This window comes from Python bivittatus, unplaced genomic scaffold (genome assembly GCF_059951505.1).
Source record: "Python bivittatus isolate LINGU-HERP-01145 unplaced genomic scaffold, Pbiv_v1 ctg000190_np1212, whole genome shotgun sequence".
NCBI classification, from domain to species: domain Eukaryota; kingdom Metazoa; phylum Chordata; class Lepidosauria; order Squamata; family Pythonidae; genus Python; species Python bivittatus.
This window is the reverse complement of record NW_028277042.1, coordinates 4676467-4694150: the sequence shown is the minus strand read 5'-3', so window position 1 is coordinate 4694150 and position 17684 is coordinate 4676467. Positions and strand designations below refer to the sequence as shown.

At 42.2% G+C, this 17684-nt stretch overlaps 1 protein-coding gene across 5 annotated transcripts in view; it reads right to left on the bottom strand.

Annotated features, from left to right (window-relative positions):
• The window catches only part of ESRP2 (epithelial splicing regulatory protein 2), a 57288-nt gene extending 40302 nt beyond the window's left edge, over window positions 1-16986 (bottom strand). For 2 of the 5 annotated variants that reach the window (XM_088135974.1, XM_088135973.1), the window contains exons 1-3: window positions 16863-16986; window positions 16396-16558; window positions 15262-15390 (exon numbers count right to left, since the gene is read on the bottom strand). In XM_088135974.1, the coding sequence (XP_087992100.1) occupies window positions 15262-15390; window positions 16396-16536 (270 nt within the window). In that variant the 5' untranslated portion in view covers window positions 16537-16558; window positions 16863-16986. Of the gene's footprint in view, window positions 1-15261; window positions 15391-16395; window positions 16559-16862 lie in introns of those variants that run through there. The other 3 variants (XM_088135972.1, XM_088135975.1, XM_088135976.1) reach the window with 3 other exon arrangements.
• Between the last annotated feature and the right edge of the window lie 698 nt (window positions 16987-17684).

Sequence of the window (17684 nt, the reverse complement as noted above, 5' to 3'; positions counted from 1 at the left end):
GCCAAGCACCTGAATCACAATCGTGTGACTGCAGGAACGCTATGATGGCCACAACTACGAGGACCCATCATAAGTACCCCTTGTTCAGCACCATTGTAACTTTGAACGGTCACTGAATGAGTGGACATCAAACAAGGACTACCTTACAAAAGTTAACTCCTGTGCTTGCGTATGACATTTTGGTGAGAGAAGCACAATCCAAGGAATGTTCCTTGCCCAGATTGGTTAAAAAGTCTCATTAGATCAGTGTTTTTCAGACTTGGCCACTTTAAGATGTGTGGACTTCAATTCCCAGAACTCCCCAGCCAGCCTTATTTTATTTTGTACTTTCTATTTTGTAGCTGTCTTCTCTAGGTTTTGTGTGGTAAGTCTGATTTAGTCTGAGTTGCTGTAAAAAAGAATTTGATTTGATTTGACAAATATAAATATCTCAGGAAAACTCAAACATTGAGAAACTTTTTTTTTCCTGTTCCCCACCCCAAAAAGGGAATTGTTGATTGGCTGAAAAAAATCTCCCCCAATTTTCCTTTTTTGGCTATCAGATCTTTAGGCATAACCAAAACAAGATTTTGAAACAGCCACCTCAATTTAGGTGTCAGGAAGAGAAATAATAAAGAACAGCACCAAGTTTGGGTAGCGTTTCCAGCCCACCATTGCTCCATCGTCTTCAACAGATTGGCTGTTCTGATATAAGCCATTTTCTGTATTTAGAGAAAAGCCCTTCCTTAATTTTCACCCTCCATGTGTTGAATCACAATTTCCTTATCCCCAAATGCTGTTTCAGGAAAGTGGGAATTGTAGTCCAGCATGAAACTGCAGAAGAGCTAGACAACGGGGCTGTTTTCCTGTGTTCCACTTGGAGCCTTCAACAGATAGAAATCTTCTAGATACACTTAGCAAAACTCCCTTAAGACCCAGCCATTTCTTCCTCCAGAATTAACAAAGGGGCAGGAATACTAAACAGGGTTAATTGGCTGCATAATTATTCCATTCCACAGTCAACTCACCAAATGAGTGAAAAAACTTAAGATAAAATATTGGAAGACCTTTCTGAAAAAGTAGATAACTGGTTGTGTTTGAGTTATTTGTTGTGATGAGAGCCACAGATGAAGGATCCCTTCAATCCTCCCAGTCTGGCTTTTTTTCTCATCCCCTCCCCACCCCCACCCCATTTCACCTCCTATGGAGGGGGAGGGAGAGAAGAGAGGAAATATCTAAATCTATCATTTCCTTTGTGGAAAGAGAGACCTTCCCCAACTCTCTGCGGGAATCATGCAAAATCTCATGACCCATAATAACTGTTTTGAAAAGGCTTTGTACGACGTTAGGCAGAAACACAGGCACACACAGGCACAAACCCTTTGTTGTACACTTCCCTGTTTGCCTGTTGCCTTTTCCTCCCTCCACCTCTCCTCCCCCCTCCTTTCAAGGACAAGCCCTTGCAGCAACGTGATCTTTAGCACAGGCTCTACAGTATTGATCGCACCGCACCGTCCTGCCATATTTACCCAACACTCTTCCACTGTTTGTAGTGCAAAGCTGAGCCAGTAAGGAGGAAAGCTAGACTGTGCATGCGCCTTCTTAACAAAAGCATTACGATGCATGTTTGTATAAGCATACATCTTCCCAGTACTCTCTAATGATCAAGCCAGACAAGGAAATATGGACTGAGATCAGTCATGTGCAATAAACAATCAACAAGGGGCATGGCACATAGGTCTGAGAGAGATTCCACTTTGTTTTTTTTTTAACACTGGGAGAGATGTGTGAAGCCAAAGCACCAGAAGGCGATCCCTTTCTGCAACTTCTTCTCCAGCTCTCAAGTACTTTCTCCCCAGAGCCAGGAGTATAGTTCGATTATCAGAGCCAAGTTGGAAAGAGCAGGGAAGTAGATTGCACGGGCAACTTAATTTTGGGGACGATCCGCCATGTGCCTCAACTCTTAGTCCAGGTGATCTAACTGATTCTTAAGCCAATTTAGGCCAAATCTCAAAAGAAAGATTGCACCCGCAACAGTTTCTGAATTAGAAATGCCTGAGCAAAAGTACGACAAAAAGTTTTACTTTACAGGTATGTCTTTACTGTATTTTATTTAATTTTATTTTTTGGACAAAGGAAAGAAAGTAATTTTCCTTCCCACCAAGCATTCCTTGAAAGCGGGTGCAACTGGACAAGTGTAGGCCTTGCTTGGAAGAGCAGGTTGCCCCACTTACCAGTCACTGATGCAGGGTGAAGAGGGAGAAAACTCCCCTGGTGCTCCTGCTCAGCATAGTCTACCTGTCAGTTAGGCTATTTGGAACATGGGGCTAGTGCTCTTCTGAAAGAGTGCTAAACCGGTGTTCAAAAACAGGCCAGTTGAGAGGTAAAAGTACAGAAGGAAGCACAGGGTGAAGCAGGAGGGAGTGATCCTCCCTCCTTCCCTCCTTCCTTCCTCCAGTTGAAGACCAATCATTACAAGTACAACAAATACAGCAGATAAAACTCTTTTTTATATATATATACAGGAAGGCATGATCCACAAAAAGTTGGCTCCATCCTTGACTAGCCCTGCAAAGAAATGTCAATGCTGGCAGTGAGGATCTCATTCGATCTCAATTATGCCGAAACATATATCTCTTTCCCACTTAACAAAAGTAAAATGTAAAAAAGAAAGAATAAATGTCTATTATTTCCTATATTTCTGTCCCCACCATGGGGGCAAATCTTCACTGCCTCTACTGCATGCCAGGGATCCTAAACTCGGACTCTTTCATGACAGAATATGGTGATGACAAGTTCCCTGGAGCTAGGAGTGGAGCAAGCCAAGAATTTTTATTTCAATGTGAGCCCCATCTGCTCCTTTAAGTAGAAGGCAAGGATACAATGCTACTTCAGAAGTGGTATTTGCTGCCTTGAAAGAGCATTTTTCTGGCCACAGAAAATGTCACCGAGGGACTTATTTCACTCATGACTGGGACTGCTCTTTTATCTGAAAGACCTTTCCATGTTACATTCCTATAGTCCCTAATATCTGCACTTTCTTATGTGATTTGGCTAAGCCTGGGTCTCAGTAAAAGTAGTCTTTGACCATCATGTCAGCCTGGCCCAAGAAAAGCTGCAGATTGATGTGGATCCTCAGGTTCAGGTACTTGGTCTCTTCTCTTCCCAATTAACATATGGTACATTCCTATTTCCCATTCAGGTGATTTGCTACCATGGACAGAAGAACTATTCTTGAAGAAATCACTCCAGGAAGAATAAGGGTTCTGTGTGGGGTGTTATGGGGGCTACAGTATAGAAGAATATCCACATGCATGAGAACATACACATACATGCTAATGACATGTATGATACTAATTCCAGATTAAAAGCACTTTCTCTCCTTCTTCCTCTCCCATTCCAGCCAGTGGATAATGACCTGGATCCCTTGTTTAGCCTTGCTTTTATTTCCACCTCTTTCCTTGACTATTCCCCTGAGTCTGTTCTAGACTATGGCTGTACAGTGGTACCTCGGGATACGAACGCCTCTACTAACGAACTTTTCGGGTTACGACCAGCTCCGGCCGCAAAAATTTACCTCGATGTGCAAACTCCGCCTCGGGGTACGGTCATTTTTCCACCCTGACACGTGGTCCGCGGCCATTTTCCCGCCCGACACATGGTCTGCGGCCGTTTTCCTGCCGCGCGGCGCCTGGCTGTTCTCCCGCCGCGCTGTGCCGCGCCGCGCCTGGCCGCTCTCCCGCCCGACGCATGGTCCGTGGACGCCAGAACAGATTAACGGTAATTACATTGAACCTTATGGGAAAATTTGCTTCAGGGTGCGACCAAATTCGGAGGGCGGAACGGATTAACCGGATTTACATTGAACCCTATGGGGATATTTGCGTCGGGTTACAACCAACTCGGGATATGCCCAGAGTCACGGAATGCATTAAGTTCGTATCCTGAGGTACCACTGTACAAGGCTGTGGATTTGGTTCAGAAGAGAGATGGGAAGCAGAATTCTGGAAAAAAAAATCGAGGCTGCTTTAATGTTCACACTTCTACACATCCCTGAAGCAACTTCTCCAAATCACATCCAAAGCATTGTTTATCTTCTGATGGAACTATATCAGACACGGCATTTATTAAGTACCTGGTATCTATTAGATAGGCAGCAATTGCAGGGATGACAATAATGATAGGTCTACTGCAGGCATCCTAATTTGGAGACTGCAATACGTGTGATGTGTTCATTCCTTGCCAATCTTGTACACTATCATTCCTCAACATCATACTGTCCTAGTGCCAAGACACTTTATTTATTTATTACATTTACACACATTAAAATGTCAGAGCAGACAAGATCTTGATTTTGACAGAAAGGACCGGGTCTGCATGAAATATAAAGCCACAGTGGGTCTGTTTTTAGCATGGTATTGATACCCAGATCATTGATTCAGTTATGGTTAAGGTAAAGCTCATTAACAATCTCTTTTGTCCATGAGTTAAGTTTGCTACCTTGACTCTGCCACTGCATGGTACCCATACCTAATTATACTATTGAGAGTGGGGGGCAAGGATGAGGCCACAGTTCTTCCTTCCAGTTCTAGACATTGAGACGTGCCATCTAGACATGGATGGCAGGAGGGGCTGCAACATGGGTCAGGTTAAGGATTCTCTGCTGCTTCGGGCTGTTTTCATTACACACACACCATCGTATGGCATGAGTATAAAGGGTGAGTTTAAAAGGGAGGTTCCAAAAGATGGGGAAGATAGCACACCTGGAAGAATGGCTCCAATCCTTATCGTGATAGTATATATGGAAACATCAAGAACTTGCCAGCTTCGGCAAGAGTAGTTGATACACAGGCCAACAAGAATGGCCACCAGTAACCACAACCATAATGGCTTGCCATGACATCTGGTATGGATAAGGTTCTTACTCATGGTTTACCCTTAACCCTGCTTAGTGTTGTGTGCAATTGTACTCAACATAAGGATGCTGGCATGCTCATTTAAAATGGGAAACTGTTTGACAGAGATTGCTTTTATTTTCCACTCCAGCTTAATGAGATGTTGGGATATAATAATCAATAGGCTATGCTTTTACAGAGCCTTCAACTGGTCTAAGCATTGAGAAAAACCCAATAGCATGTGTGGAAGCTGAAGGAAGAGCCAGCAAGACTATTATTTTGCCATATTAAAGGCTCTTTAAAGGAATTTTCCTATTAGTGGAAAATTCTCATGTCACAATGAAAGGCATAGCTATAGCAAAAAGAATTAGCTGCTAAATTAGGGGCCAAAGCTTGGTTGGATCCAGTGGATCAAGAATGGAAAGAACAATAAATATACAAATATTCAAGCAGCAAAATAAAATAAATCTATTTGTTCTATTATTTCTGATCCAGTCCTGAGACTTAGTTTCTTCTCAAACCAGAGACTTGAGACTTCATTTCAGTCCCTGGGATTCAGTAACTGAAGGGAGGGAGGGAGGGAGGGAGGGAGGGAGGGAGGGAGGGAGAAAAAGAAAGAAAGAAAGAAAGAAAGAAAGAAAGAAAGAAAGAAAGAAAGAAAGAAAGAAAGAAAGAAAGAAAGAAAGAAAGCTTCAATATCTAATAATTAGCTTTAGGGTTCCAACTGGCTGATCCAAGTCACCTACATCCTGCAGAAATGCTGGTGATGTGGCATTTTGCCCAAACCAAATCAGGTTTTCAAATCGAAAGGAATCTAGCAGACTCAGCATTCCTGCTTAATTTTTTTTTCCTGACCTGAGCAGAGACAAAAGGCAGAAATGTCAGAAAACAATCGCTCCTGGATTGGGATAGGAGCCCTTCACCTTTCTAAGAGTCGTTACAATTACCTGCTCGCTCCCTTTCTTTCCTTCTTCACAAATGCCATAAAGTGGTTTTGCCAAACGGTTTGCAAGACCATTAAAACCAGGCAGAAGGGAAGCACACCCTTCCATACGGGAGGAGAAGGCAGGCTGCAGAACAGGTTTGCCTTGAAACAAAATTGCAACTTGTTAATCAGCTTGTTGGAATCTCAAGAGGAACACCCCCCACCACCAGTTCTTTCTGCAAGCATCTCCCCCCGGGTTCCTGCAGAAATAGTTGATGATGGGAAGGCATCAGCTCTGTTCTTTGGCTGCTAGCCTTCGCTAACCCTTTCACAAATGGACAAGTTGGAGGCACCCGCTCCAAGTCAACTGAGCACCTTATTCCAGATCTCCCTCAAGCATAGGGCCACAGCCTTTTGAGAGCTGTGAACACATCTGGAATTCTGAGAGCATGTTCGGGGCAGTCTCATAAAATGGCTGCCGTGTGGGATATGAGTACTTGCAAGACGCCAAAAATTTACAAGGAGGCAAGCTAGAGAGGTTGCTCCCTCCTCCTCCTCCTCCTCCTCCTCCTCCTCCTCCTCCTCCTAGCATACGTTCTACCACCTTGTCTGATTTCTGAGCAGGTGGGCAGTCTTTCATTTTGGCTGCCGTTTCATTTCCTAAAGAGTAGACACAAAGCCTTGTTGAACACGTGAAATGAACATTAGGGTTGATGCTGGCTCTTTGTGGCATGATCGTTTCTCCCTTTACTTATTTTTGATTAAAGAATTCTTTAGAAAAAGAAAACCAGGTAGGGCCTGGTCTCCGGTAAATGGAAAGAGAGGCATCTCTTCCAATCATCTGCTCCTCTATGAGATGATTATGGTGTTCGTTCACAAGCTGTTGTTGCTTCTAAGGATCTTGCAGTTTAACTCAAACACTTTCTTGCTATCACCCCTTTTATCATAAGAACTAGTCTGTCAGCCATTTAAGTAACTCTGCTTCTGATTTTTAATTACTGGCATGGTAAACATTCAGTATACATCCATCTGAGGAATTTTAAAGGAAAGATAATATATCCTGCAAGTTAAATGAAGAGAAGTGATTATTAGAAGATGCCACCTTTTGCTATTTATCCTTCTTTAGCATGGGAACATACAAAGACCACCTGTAAGAGAAGTACTTTTGTTTGTGTTTGTGTGTGTGTGTGTGTGTGTGTGTGTGTGAGAGAGAGAGAGAGAGAGAGACAGAGAGAGAGAGAGAGAAAGCACTTTTTTATTTTTTGCTGTCTGTGAATCTTAAAGAATATTCAGATATTTCTAGCAGCTGAACCTAAAACTTCATTCCTCTGGCATACAACCCTGGGGAAAGCTATCCAGTCTGACTTCCATTAATTTGTTTTTATCCTATCCATAATTTAAAATGATCTCCATCTTTATAATAATAAGAATTGCTTAATTTTGCTTTACTTCAGTTTTCCAGTTTGTGTCTTTCCCCTAAAGATGGAGACCTATAATTTGGTTGTTCTGTAAGCTGGGGATCAGTGACGATAAATGTTGTGCTCTCATCCCTCAAGTCCCAGATAGAATCCAAGTTGTAACCTGATACCAGAGGCAAATCCCTAAACCATAATCTGGATGCCTATAATCTTCTTTCATGGGCCAGTTTATGACTACTCCTTCCACTTCAACACCACCCATCACTACCTGATGGAACATCCTGGAAATCTCAAAGGAAGCATGTTATTTTGTGTCGGTTTAAGACAATGCCCTAATTTGGCACCTGAAGTAAGTTTATCTCTTCCTTTCCCAACCTGGTGCGCTCTAGATGTGTTCTAATTCAATTCCTATCTTCCTCAGCCCCCATGGCCTCTTGTGATCTGCAGCTGCTTCTGGTGGGAATTGAGAGAGATCTCTATACAGACCTAGATAACCTGTGGCACTCCAGATGTTTCTGAACCTCAACTCCCAGCGGCTGTAGAAAGCTTGCCCCATAGCATAGGATGCTGAGAGTTCAGAAACATCTGGAGTGCCACAGTTTGCCTTCCCTGCACTGTTGGACCTGGCACGTTCCCTTTTCAGAACTATGACTTGCTGGAGGTGCAAGGGCGATTGTTAGATGAGTTGAACCTATAAAAGGGAAAGAGAATTCACTCAAAATGTTTTGCCATAAACAATACCAACTCTCACCACAGATGCGCACACAAAAATCACAAAGTATTGTGTGTACTATTCATTGTGCTCATAAGAAGCGTCTTTCACTAAAGCTGTTGTCACATGTGCAATGAAAGCATCAGCTTGGAATGCATGATATGGAAGGACCACCTTCCCCCAGCAACCCTTGAGTGTTAAGGCATCATCCTAATGGAATAAGTTAAAAGGAAAAACTGTTGACGCTTTCTTTGTTTTGCATTCTGAAACTCTGTGTCAGTCCCACACATACTAGTCTTGTGAGTCCTTGGGGTTCTCTGAGCTTGGTTGTTTTCTTGCACACGTTTCGTTACCGGGCTAGGTAACATCTAGCTGGGTAATGAAACGTTTGCAAGAAAACAACCAAGCTCAGAGAACCCCAAGGACTCCACAGTTCAACCTTGAGCTACAGACATTCTCCTCTATTGGTACATACTAGCATACCTACACAGATACAGTCTAAAAACCAGGGATGGGCAATATTTGTATCAGGTCCAGCCAAAATGGCTTCAAGGAGCAAACAAATTTTTGAGATCTCCAGAACTACAAGATGACACAAAAAGGTCCAGCTGGGAGAAAGCAAGACTTTTTATAAATACAGTATTATCAAAGACAAATAAAAAACTGACTTGCTACGGTAGCCTTTCAAATCTGCATCTTCTCATTATAATCAACTCCTATCATTCATTGGCAGCATGTCCTATGATTGTACTGTCTAGGGCTTACGGCAGATGTAACTCTACACTTCTGGAGGGCACCAGGCTGAGGAAGGAGTAAAAAACACACTTGAGAAACAAGAATGCCATTCAACTTTCTCAGTATCTTCTTACATCCCCTGTAGCAACCTGAGTTCCTCTGAGGAGGCAGAAAGAGAGGTGTTGAATGGGAAGAGATAAGGAAGGTATAGAATATGCCAAGTAGAAGATAAATCTATAGATCCCAATCACCTCTGGGATTGCATATCACAGCCAAATGGTCTCAGTAGAACAGCATCATTCCTTGGCTCCCCTGCCCTTAAACCTTAACTTGGAGATGTACCTCGAGTTAACCAATATCTACAGGCACTCTTGTGTCTGCCCTGCTCTTTGATTAAGTGAAGATGCTGTTTGTTCTTCATGACAGTTTTTCAAGCAGAATATACCACCAGTCTAGCCCTTCCTTTTGCTGCATTAATAAGGAATAAGCAAGGAGAATTATCTTTGTAAGAAAAGTCTGCAGTTAGATGATAAACTGGCTACTTTTGTGCCCCGTTCCATGTTTGAGTGGTTGGCAAGAAACGTCTGGGGCATAATGCACACACAGGGTGGCAGTTGCAGGCACACCCACCTTTGGCAAACACTGGCTTCTCAATGGCACGTCAGATTTGGACAGAGATGACGCTGAACCCATTTATGCGCAGATACTACCCTATCTCTTTTCTCCACTAACAGTACCCTGTGCCTGAGATGTTCACCTCCATCTACTGAAAGATTTCTCTGCCCAACTGGATAGCAGCGCCTAGTATCTCAGCTGAGCTTGAAAAGCTAAGCATGGTCAGGCAAGGGTTGATACTTGAATAGGAGACAACAAGGAAATCCCAGGATTGTAACAAATAAAAAAAGCAACAAAAAGTCTTGGCAATAGACAAACAACTTTTTACTGTTGCCAAGAAAATCACATGGCTGGGTCCATGCAGACAGCAGGATTCTAGCTTGACTTGAAGGATTTTTTAAAAAACTTTAAATCAGAGAATTCTTCTTCCCAAAGACAGATCTGTATGCCTGAACTTCTTTCATTCAGGATACTCCATAAAAAATCCACACTTTGAATTTTGAGAGATTGTGCACTGTGTTAAGAGCATTAAAAGCTGCCATGTCTTATATATAGAAACATCACCTAATATGGATTTGACCTTATATCAACTCCTATTTTGAAACAGGTTTCCATGCTTTCAATTATACACCAATAGACAATGCTGCAAGAAAATCCTCAGAGGGGATTATAAGAACCTGGTAGAATTAGCTGACGACATTTAAATAAAATATGCACCATCAATAAAAAGCACAAGTGCATTCACAGCCTGCTTGGAAATTCAACAAGCTCTTTAAATAAGCATAGGTGTATAGGTTCACTAGAAAACATTTTCAACAATGCAAAATAGACAAGCTATTTTCTAACCCTCTGTCAATAGACTTCCTAGAGAGAAGGTTGTCTAGCCTTAGCTTGAACACAAACAATGAGACAGACAGCTCATGATTGCCTTGGATAAATGGGTCTACAGTCAAACTGCTCTTACTGCTAAGGAAACCCTTCTTAATGTTCCACCAAAATATGTCCTTCTGTATCAGAAGATGACCTGTCTTGATTGTGACCTTCTTCTGTGTGACCCCACTTCAAGGTGCTATCACTAAATCAGAGTAACCCCATGCTTTCTAATAAAAACAGACAAATAAATTGGCAATTCTTTAAGCTGTGCATTCAAATGGATACTTCTAGGATATAAATTGATTTGTGGGAGATAAAGACAGCAGCAGAGCCACAGATGTCTTGATAGATTCCAGTTGCAGATCTAAATGTTTATTCTTGAAGGGGCCATGGGTTTACCATGTAAAGTATACAATGTCACTCCTATTGTTCAGGTTAATTCATTCCACAAAAATCCGGCTTCCTTCACCAGGACAAAGAGCAGTTTGCTAACGTGTGCAGAGGGTGGAGCTCATTTAACTGCTTTTCCTGAGCCTGGCCAAGATTTGCTCACTTGAACAGCCTGGAGGTCCACTTTCCCTTTCTGAACCCGTGTCTGCAGGACCCAGATGCTTTCCTGATACGTGTCATTTCTCTACCCAAAGTTATGCACTGTATTTGGTCTTTTGTGGGAAATTTGCCAAGGGCAGTAACATTCCTGAAAGATGTTCTTACTTTAGCACACTGATTTTGCTCCAGCTTCTGTCCTACAGACTTGGCAAAGATCCTCCTGAAATTGTCAAGAATGTCCATTGGGTTTCTACCAGAAAAGAGATGGTCTTGAATCAACTTGGTTCTCATATCAAAGAGACAGGGTGTACATATCATGTTATACCCAAATATGGTTGGGGTTTGGTTTTGACTTAGCAGGTCATGTGAATTCACCAATCTGGTTTGGAAATCACGATCTGTTGATAAAGTGATGTTTGTCAAACTAGTTTTGGCTTATTCAATAAGATATGTTTAAGAACTTAGATGTGTGAACTCAGTCGTTGCAGACTTATAAAGCAAGGGGCAAGAGAAGGCAAGATTTTCAGAGACTACATTAACCTTTGGGGGGGAAGATTTATGGTTTATAATTTCATCATCCGTTAGCTGATTCACTGTGGCTTCTGTGCAGTATAATTTGTTTTTAAAATCATAGCTTAATTTAATGTGTGTACCCAGCCAACTGTGGCCTTTTCTATAAACCAAGATTAAAACAATCCATGACTTGGTGGTGGAACATGTGAAGGTGGGCAAATGTGCTAAGAGTGGGCAAACCTAAGCTACAATTTGTGATTACAGGATACTGCCTAATGAAAGTATTGAACATAATTATGGTGTGTCTCTTAACAAGTGAGAACGAGAGGGAGGGAGACAGAACAGCAAAGTAAATTTAACTAAGGTGCTCCAGCTGTCTTTGGCTGTAAGATGCAAGGCAAGATCTAACTTGCAGCCAGAATACTCATTTTGGAATAATTTCCAAACCACCAAAAAGTCACTCTGCAGTCTTAACTGGTTTTTCATGAAATTTATCCAAATGGACGGTGAAAGAATAGAAACACACCACATCTAATGGCTTTCCCCCCTCAGAAATACTTCAGCTTTTCCAGAGGCTTCTGTTCTCCTATAATTAAGGGTGATTCAGCTCAGCAAGCACACAGAAGACAAAATCCAGCAACCCTGAAGCAACACAACACATTCAGGACCATTTTCCAGGCAGATACCTGTCAAAGAAACGTCAACCCACCAACCTGTTTTACCTCCTAAGCAGGTTTCTCTCGCAAACACACACACCATGATTCAGAGGAGATACAAAGGACCACACTTGACAAAGCTTTGTCATTGTACTTTTCTACTTTCAATTTTTTTCTCCAGTTTCCAACTCAGAGCTTGGAAAGATACATAGGAAAAAAGGGTTCGTAAACACATTTATGTTGCATGTGATTTGAACTAAGCCAACAAAGCTTGTCCTCGTGTTTACAGTAACACACAGAAAAGGAGCAATGTTATCCTGCAACTTTGCAGGACTTCAGAAAGAAAAGTATTGAGTGCGTTCATATGTCATTCTAAACCAGAACCAACCCATCACATGAACCTACCAAGCATACAATCCAGCTTCCTAAAAATCTAGGTCAGTCTTCTTCAACCTAGCACCTCCTAGATGGGTTATTTATTTATTTCTATGGCATTTGTATAGCCGTCTATCTCACATAGTGACTCTGAGCAGTGTACATAATAAAACAATCCAATCCATAAAAACCATTAAAAGCAACCAATTTCAATGAACAAGATAACAACTAAAAACAAAATGGCGGAAAAGCATGTAAAAGAGTATTCAATTAACTCTCATCTCTCCATCTAGCGGGCTCCCCTCTCCCATGAGATCTCCAGGCCAGATGACAGAACAAGGGCCAGACTGGTATATCCACTATCATATTAGCGGGGAATTATGAAAAATGTCACCTGACACTTTTGGATGGTACTATCCAGTTCTCAACTTAGTTTGCTTTTGTTCTATTTTAATACAACAAGTTCTAGCCCCTGTGAAGGTTAAGAAACAGAGTAGAGTTACTAGATTTGTATAACACATGGATCATCACAGAGATGTTCTTAGTGGAACATATGGAGTTTCCAACAACAGACTGGAAAAATGGGTGGGAAGAAGGCATTTCATACAGAGTATACCAAGCTCCAAGTACAAGCCAGCAATCATCAACATGTCAGATTTCCAGAAAAACAACAGAAGAAAATAGGCTCCCAATCACAAGAAATATACTGGATATATCTTTTTTTAAAAAAATATAATTTATCATTTAAATTTCTAAGGCCAACCATTTGCCAACTTTTTACATAAAGCTATGCTGAACAATTAACTTGCATTTTTCCTACCGGTCTTCATTCAGTTTGATGAAAGAGAACTCGCTTTTGATTATTATTTTTTTTCAAAGAAGAGGAGAACTTCAGAGAAACTCTCCAAGGCAGAAGGCAGTGGGCTTGCATTTAAACAATCCTGAAGTAGCCGGGGGTGGGGGGTATCTGCACCTGTTTTGTTTTTCTTTGTACAATCTTCTCTCCAATGGTGTGAAGCTCTCAGGAAGGCATTTCTTCCAAGAGCTTCTGGGTAAGAATGTGGCCGTCTCTGCAAGGGGGAGTCTTGCCTTTGAGAAATTATTGGAAAGTTCCCCTGCAGAATTCAGACAAATGGTGAAGAACTAGGTGAAGAATTTGGCTGAGCATTTTGAAATTTGTGCTCAACTCCAGGGTTTGTTTGGCAGTTTTTTCTGGGGGGGCAGGGTTACTCCTCCAAGCCTGACAGAGACTTTACAAGATTTAAGCTCTGGAGCGTGTTTTCAATGTCAGGAATCAGCTGTAGGACAACAGTGAGCCAGTCAGATATAGCTTGCTATCTGAGGCAGAGAACAAGATGACACCCCCTCCTATTTCAGGTCCAATGGGGTGGCATTTCCTTATTTCCCCATCACTGTTCAGAAACAGGAATCTTCTCAACCCCCTCCTCCCAAAAGAGCAATATATGTAGAACAGTTTTAGGATACAAAGTAATGGAAGATAACAGCTTTCTTCTCCATCCCCTTACTGACTACCTGTTTTACTTTGCCTGATGAACAGGCCATCCTTGGCAGAATGCATATAGCAGGGTAGACCTCAGGACAGATGCTGTCTCCAAAGGCTTTGGATTTGATTAGTTTTGTTTAATGTTACAGAAGAGGGGAGATTACTTGTAAAAGAATGCAAAAATGATCTTGAGGAACCGTGAAGGGATGTGAAACAGCTACTCAGTCCTGGGAAAGTGGGAAGTATGAGAAAGAAACTCGGAATAGCCTTTTCTTGATTCTGTTTGGGGGCAGAGAGAAACCTTGCAGGCTTTTGACATTCTGCTATTATATTCCACATCAACAGAGTAGCAGTCTTGGAATCCTTGTGGTGTCCTAATCTGGCCTACCTTGAAAGGCTGGCATCATTAAAAACATGGAGAGTAATTAAATCAAAATTTCCCCCACATTCTTTGGGATATGGCCCCCATACTGCTGTGGCTGTGGCTCTTGGTCCAAAAAAAATTGTACAACTTTGCTGTAGAGAACGCCAAAGTCGTCTTACACATTCTTGGGTTTCAGGCAAGACCACCAGAAGTTTATTACGATCCTTGAAAGCTTCCAAACCAAACTGCCACACAACTCACTCATATAAAAACTTTCAGAGTGAATTCACACATGCCTATCTGTCACTGAGTACGACATTAGGCGATAAGGTCTATATCTGAATGGGCCACCCTGAACTATCTAACCAAAAGTTGCAACCATAATTATTCTCAGCAATGATTTAGGACATCTGAGGTTTTAAAATAGCTCATACATTGGTTTACATTCACACATAATGCTAAGCCAGGATTTTCAAAAAACGATTTGCTGAACAAAGGTGTGGTTGACACGTAACACAAAGTGGGCTTGTACATATCAGGCAAAACCAGAACCAACCAACCGATGCTATTGTCTTAGCAAAGAGATATCTCCCTTGGGCGATGAAAGAAAGAGCACATGGCAGCAAGCTAGTAATTTATAGTGGAGGTGAGCTTTTTAGCTAAGGACCTTCTGACTGCTCTCCCATTTGCCCTTTCTAACTCCACCGACTTCTAGCACTCATCCCTGGTCAACTAAACATTACGGGTGGTGGTCACCCAACACAACTAAGCTACGCTTTATTGAATAAACCTCAGTTGGCTGCACTCAATTACCATTCAGATTGGCTAGAATTGCCAAGATGGGGTTTAAATAAATAAATAAATAAATAAATAAATAAATAAATAACTAACTAACTAACTAACTAACTGCAAACGGCGCAAGGGCTCAGGGCACTGCGTGAACTCAGCCATTGCAGGCAACATCCAATGCGGGCGCACACGTGGCAGACGGGGCCAGCCAGCCTCCGTGCAGAATAAACATGCTACGCTTGGCAGGGGTGAACAACTGGGTCGCCTGACCATTTTCAAAGCGAAAGTCTCCTATTTGCTTGATTGCATCAGTCGGAATCTTGCTCCTGCCTTCCGAGTTAACCCTCCGCTGCCCTCACCTGTTGGAGAACTCGATCCAGAGGTTCTGCTTTACTCAGGCTTTCGGGGCTTAACCCTGTCAATTCCCGGCACGGCTCGCTTAGCTCCAAATTGTCTGCCTTCACCAAGCATTTGTGCAGCGTCCCTACCTGAAAATGTTTAACAAAGAGGGCAGAGGGGGAGGGGGAGGGGGAAGGGGGGGAAAAAAAGTAAAACTCCAGGAACTGGATGGAGCGACTGTAAAAATAAATGTGTTTTAAGGGGAGGTTAGAAGCACTGATGGCCATGTTGGAGCTGGAAGGGATCGTTCAGGATGCATTTGTTAATCTCACAAACATCCCGTCGTGTTTTCCTCCTGGCTTTCCCTTCAAGGAGATTCACAGCCTTCCCCTAAAAATATACATATTTTTAGGAGACCCGGCTGCAATTCTTACATCATTCTAGTGGGAAAAGTCAGGTTTATCACATCAGAATGGCCTCAGTCTAGTGACCCCCAGGGCAGCCCTTGTGTCTCCCTCTGTTTCTTTTCAAATTATTAACATGAAATTCACTTTGGCGGGGGCGAGGAAGAAGGTAAACCTAGGGATTGGCCCTAGTCCTTTTTTACCGCATAAAACAGGTCCCCCCACTCCGATTTAATTCCCATATCAAGCGACAGGTTCCCAAAGCAAACATGCAGGCCTGATTTCAAACACAGAAACAAAAAGGTACTTATCCAATATCCCAAACATGGTTAAAAGGTCAGTTTCTAAAAGAAGCAGAAGCATGGGCCTTTAGAGTCTCTAAAACGTGAAAACGTTTCTACGGGGATCATGCGTGCGGGAGAAGACTAATTCTTTTGTAACCTGGATTTTGCTCTCCTTGTCAATTTCAAGGGAAAATTTGAACTGAGCCTTAATAGTTCGGATCAAAACTTAATAGTTTCTCCCTGCTTTCTCCCATCCCACTCCCACCCCCAAACAAGCTTTTTGGAGAAGAGCAAATCTTAGTCCAGTCCTGAATATATTTGCTCAGATAGAAATCCCACTTGGCTGGGATGGGTGAGGGAGAAGATGGATCTCAGTTAAATGCAGATAGGATCACATTTGCTTTTCTTTTTCTTTCTTTCTTTTGCAAATTGCCCAACTTTGTAGGAAGAGTTTGGGAAGCCATACCTTCTTGCTGGGAAGATCCACAACTTGCCACACCAAGAGAATTAGTTCCCTTTCATCGGACCCCAGCTTAGCCCCATTTTCACCAGCGGTTGCCCCAAACAAGACCACCAAACAGTCACTGTGCGAAGAAGAAGCCGTCATGACCACAGGGGGGGGGAAACAGCTACAATCAAAAGCAGAGGGAAAGGGAAAAAAAAAGAAGGAAGAAAGAAGGAAGGAAAAAAAGAACAAAAAATAAAAAAGAATGGGAAAGAGAGAAAGAGAGAGAGAGAAAAAGTATAAAACAAGCCAAACACAAAAACTTACAAATAAAGGGTACCCCCTTCCTCAAGTGATCAAAGGGAAGATATAAAAAGGACAATCTCAGAAAAGCCAGAACTATGGGGAAGGGGAACAGGGTGAAGGTAGCTAAGATTCAAATAATATATAATAAAGAAAAGAAAAGATGTATCTGTTTGCCGTTGTACCTGGATTTTAGGTGAAGTCTTTCTCCCCAGCTCTAACTGGGGGATAAAATTAACAAGCAGTCCGTTTGTCTCCCTCTGACATCATGGCAGGAACCCAGCCTAGGTTTAAAAAAAAAAAAAAATCTTTTTTCTTGCTCTCTTTTTCCTAAGTTACCTGCCCATCAGTGAAAACACATGACCTGAGTCAATTTCCCAACAGGCAAAGCCATTGGGCCTTGGGAAAAGGTAGAGGTGGGGCCCTGAGCAAAATCCACGCCCAACTGAGTCTACCTGATTGGATTTGTGTACGTTTTGTTGTTGAGGGAGGGAGACAGAGAGATCAGAAGGGAAACTCCCTTTCTCAATTTTAACTTTAACTTCAGGAAGTGCCTTAACCTGTTTTTTTTTTTCCCCACCCTTTCTCTCTTCTCTTTTTCAGGAGTCCTTTATCAGCAAGTGGAATGCAATTTCCTTGTCATAATTCTTTTCAAAATGCACAAGGGGCCTCCCAGGATCTCTTTCCCCCAAGACTTCTGATCCAAATATCTTGTGTTTGGCTCTCACCTAGTCACCTGCCCATTTAGGTCACCTGGAACCTAAAGGTGGCTCTTTGGATCTTAAGGAATAGTGTCAAATCGTTGAACCGAAGAATAAGTCTTAAAGCTGTAGGAGTTATAATCAGATCCTGCGCAGTGCAAAACTCACACAAAGTGAAATCTCCCTGCTGTTGTGAGTAAAGAGCCATGATCTCAGATTATAAGGCTAGTTCTCTGGGTTTATTGAGAAGCAAAACCTTTTAGGTTGAAGAAAACCAGCTTCTAAGCAGTGTTTTTCAAACTTGGC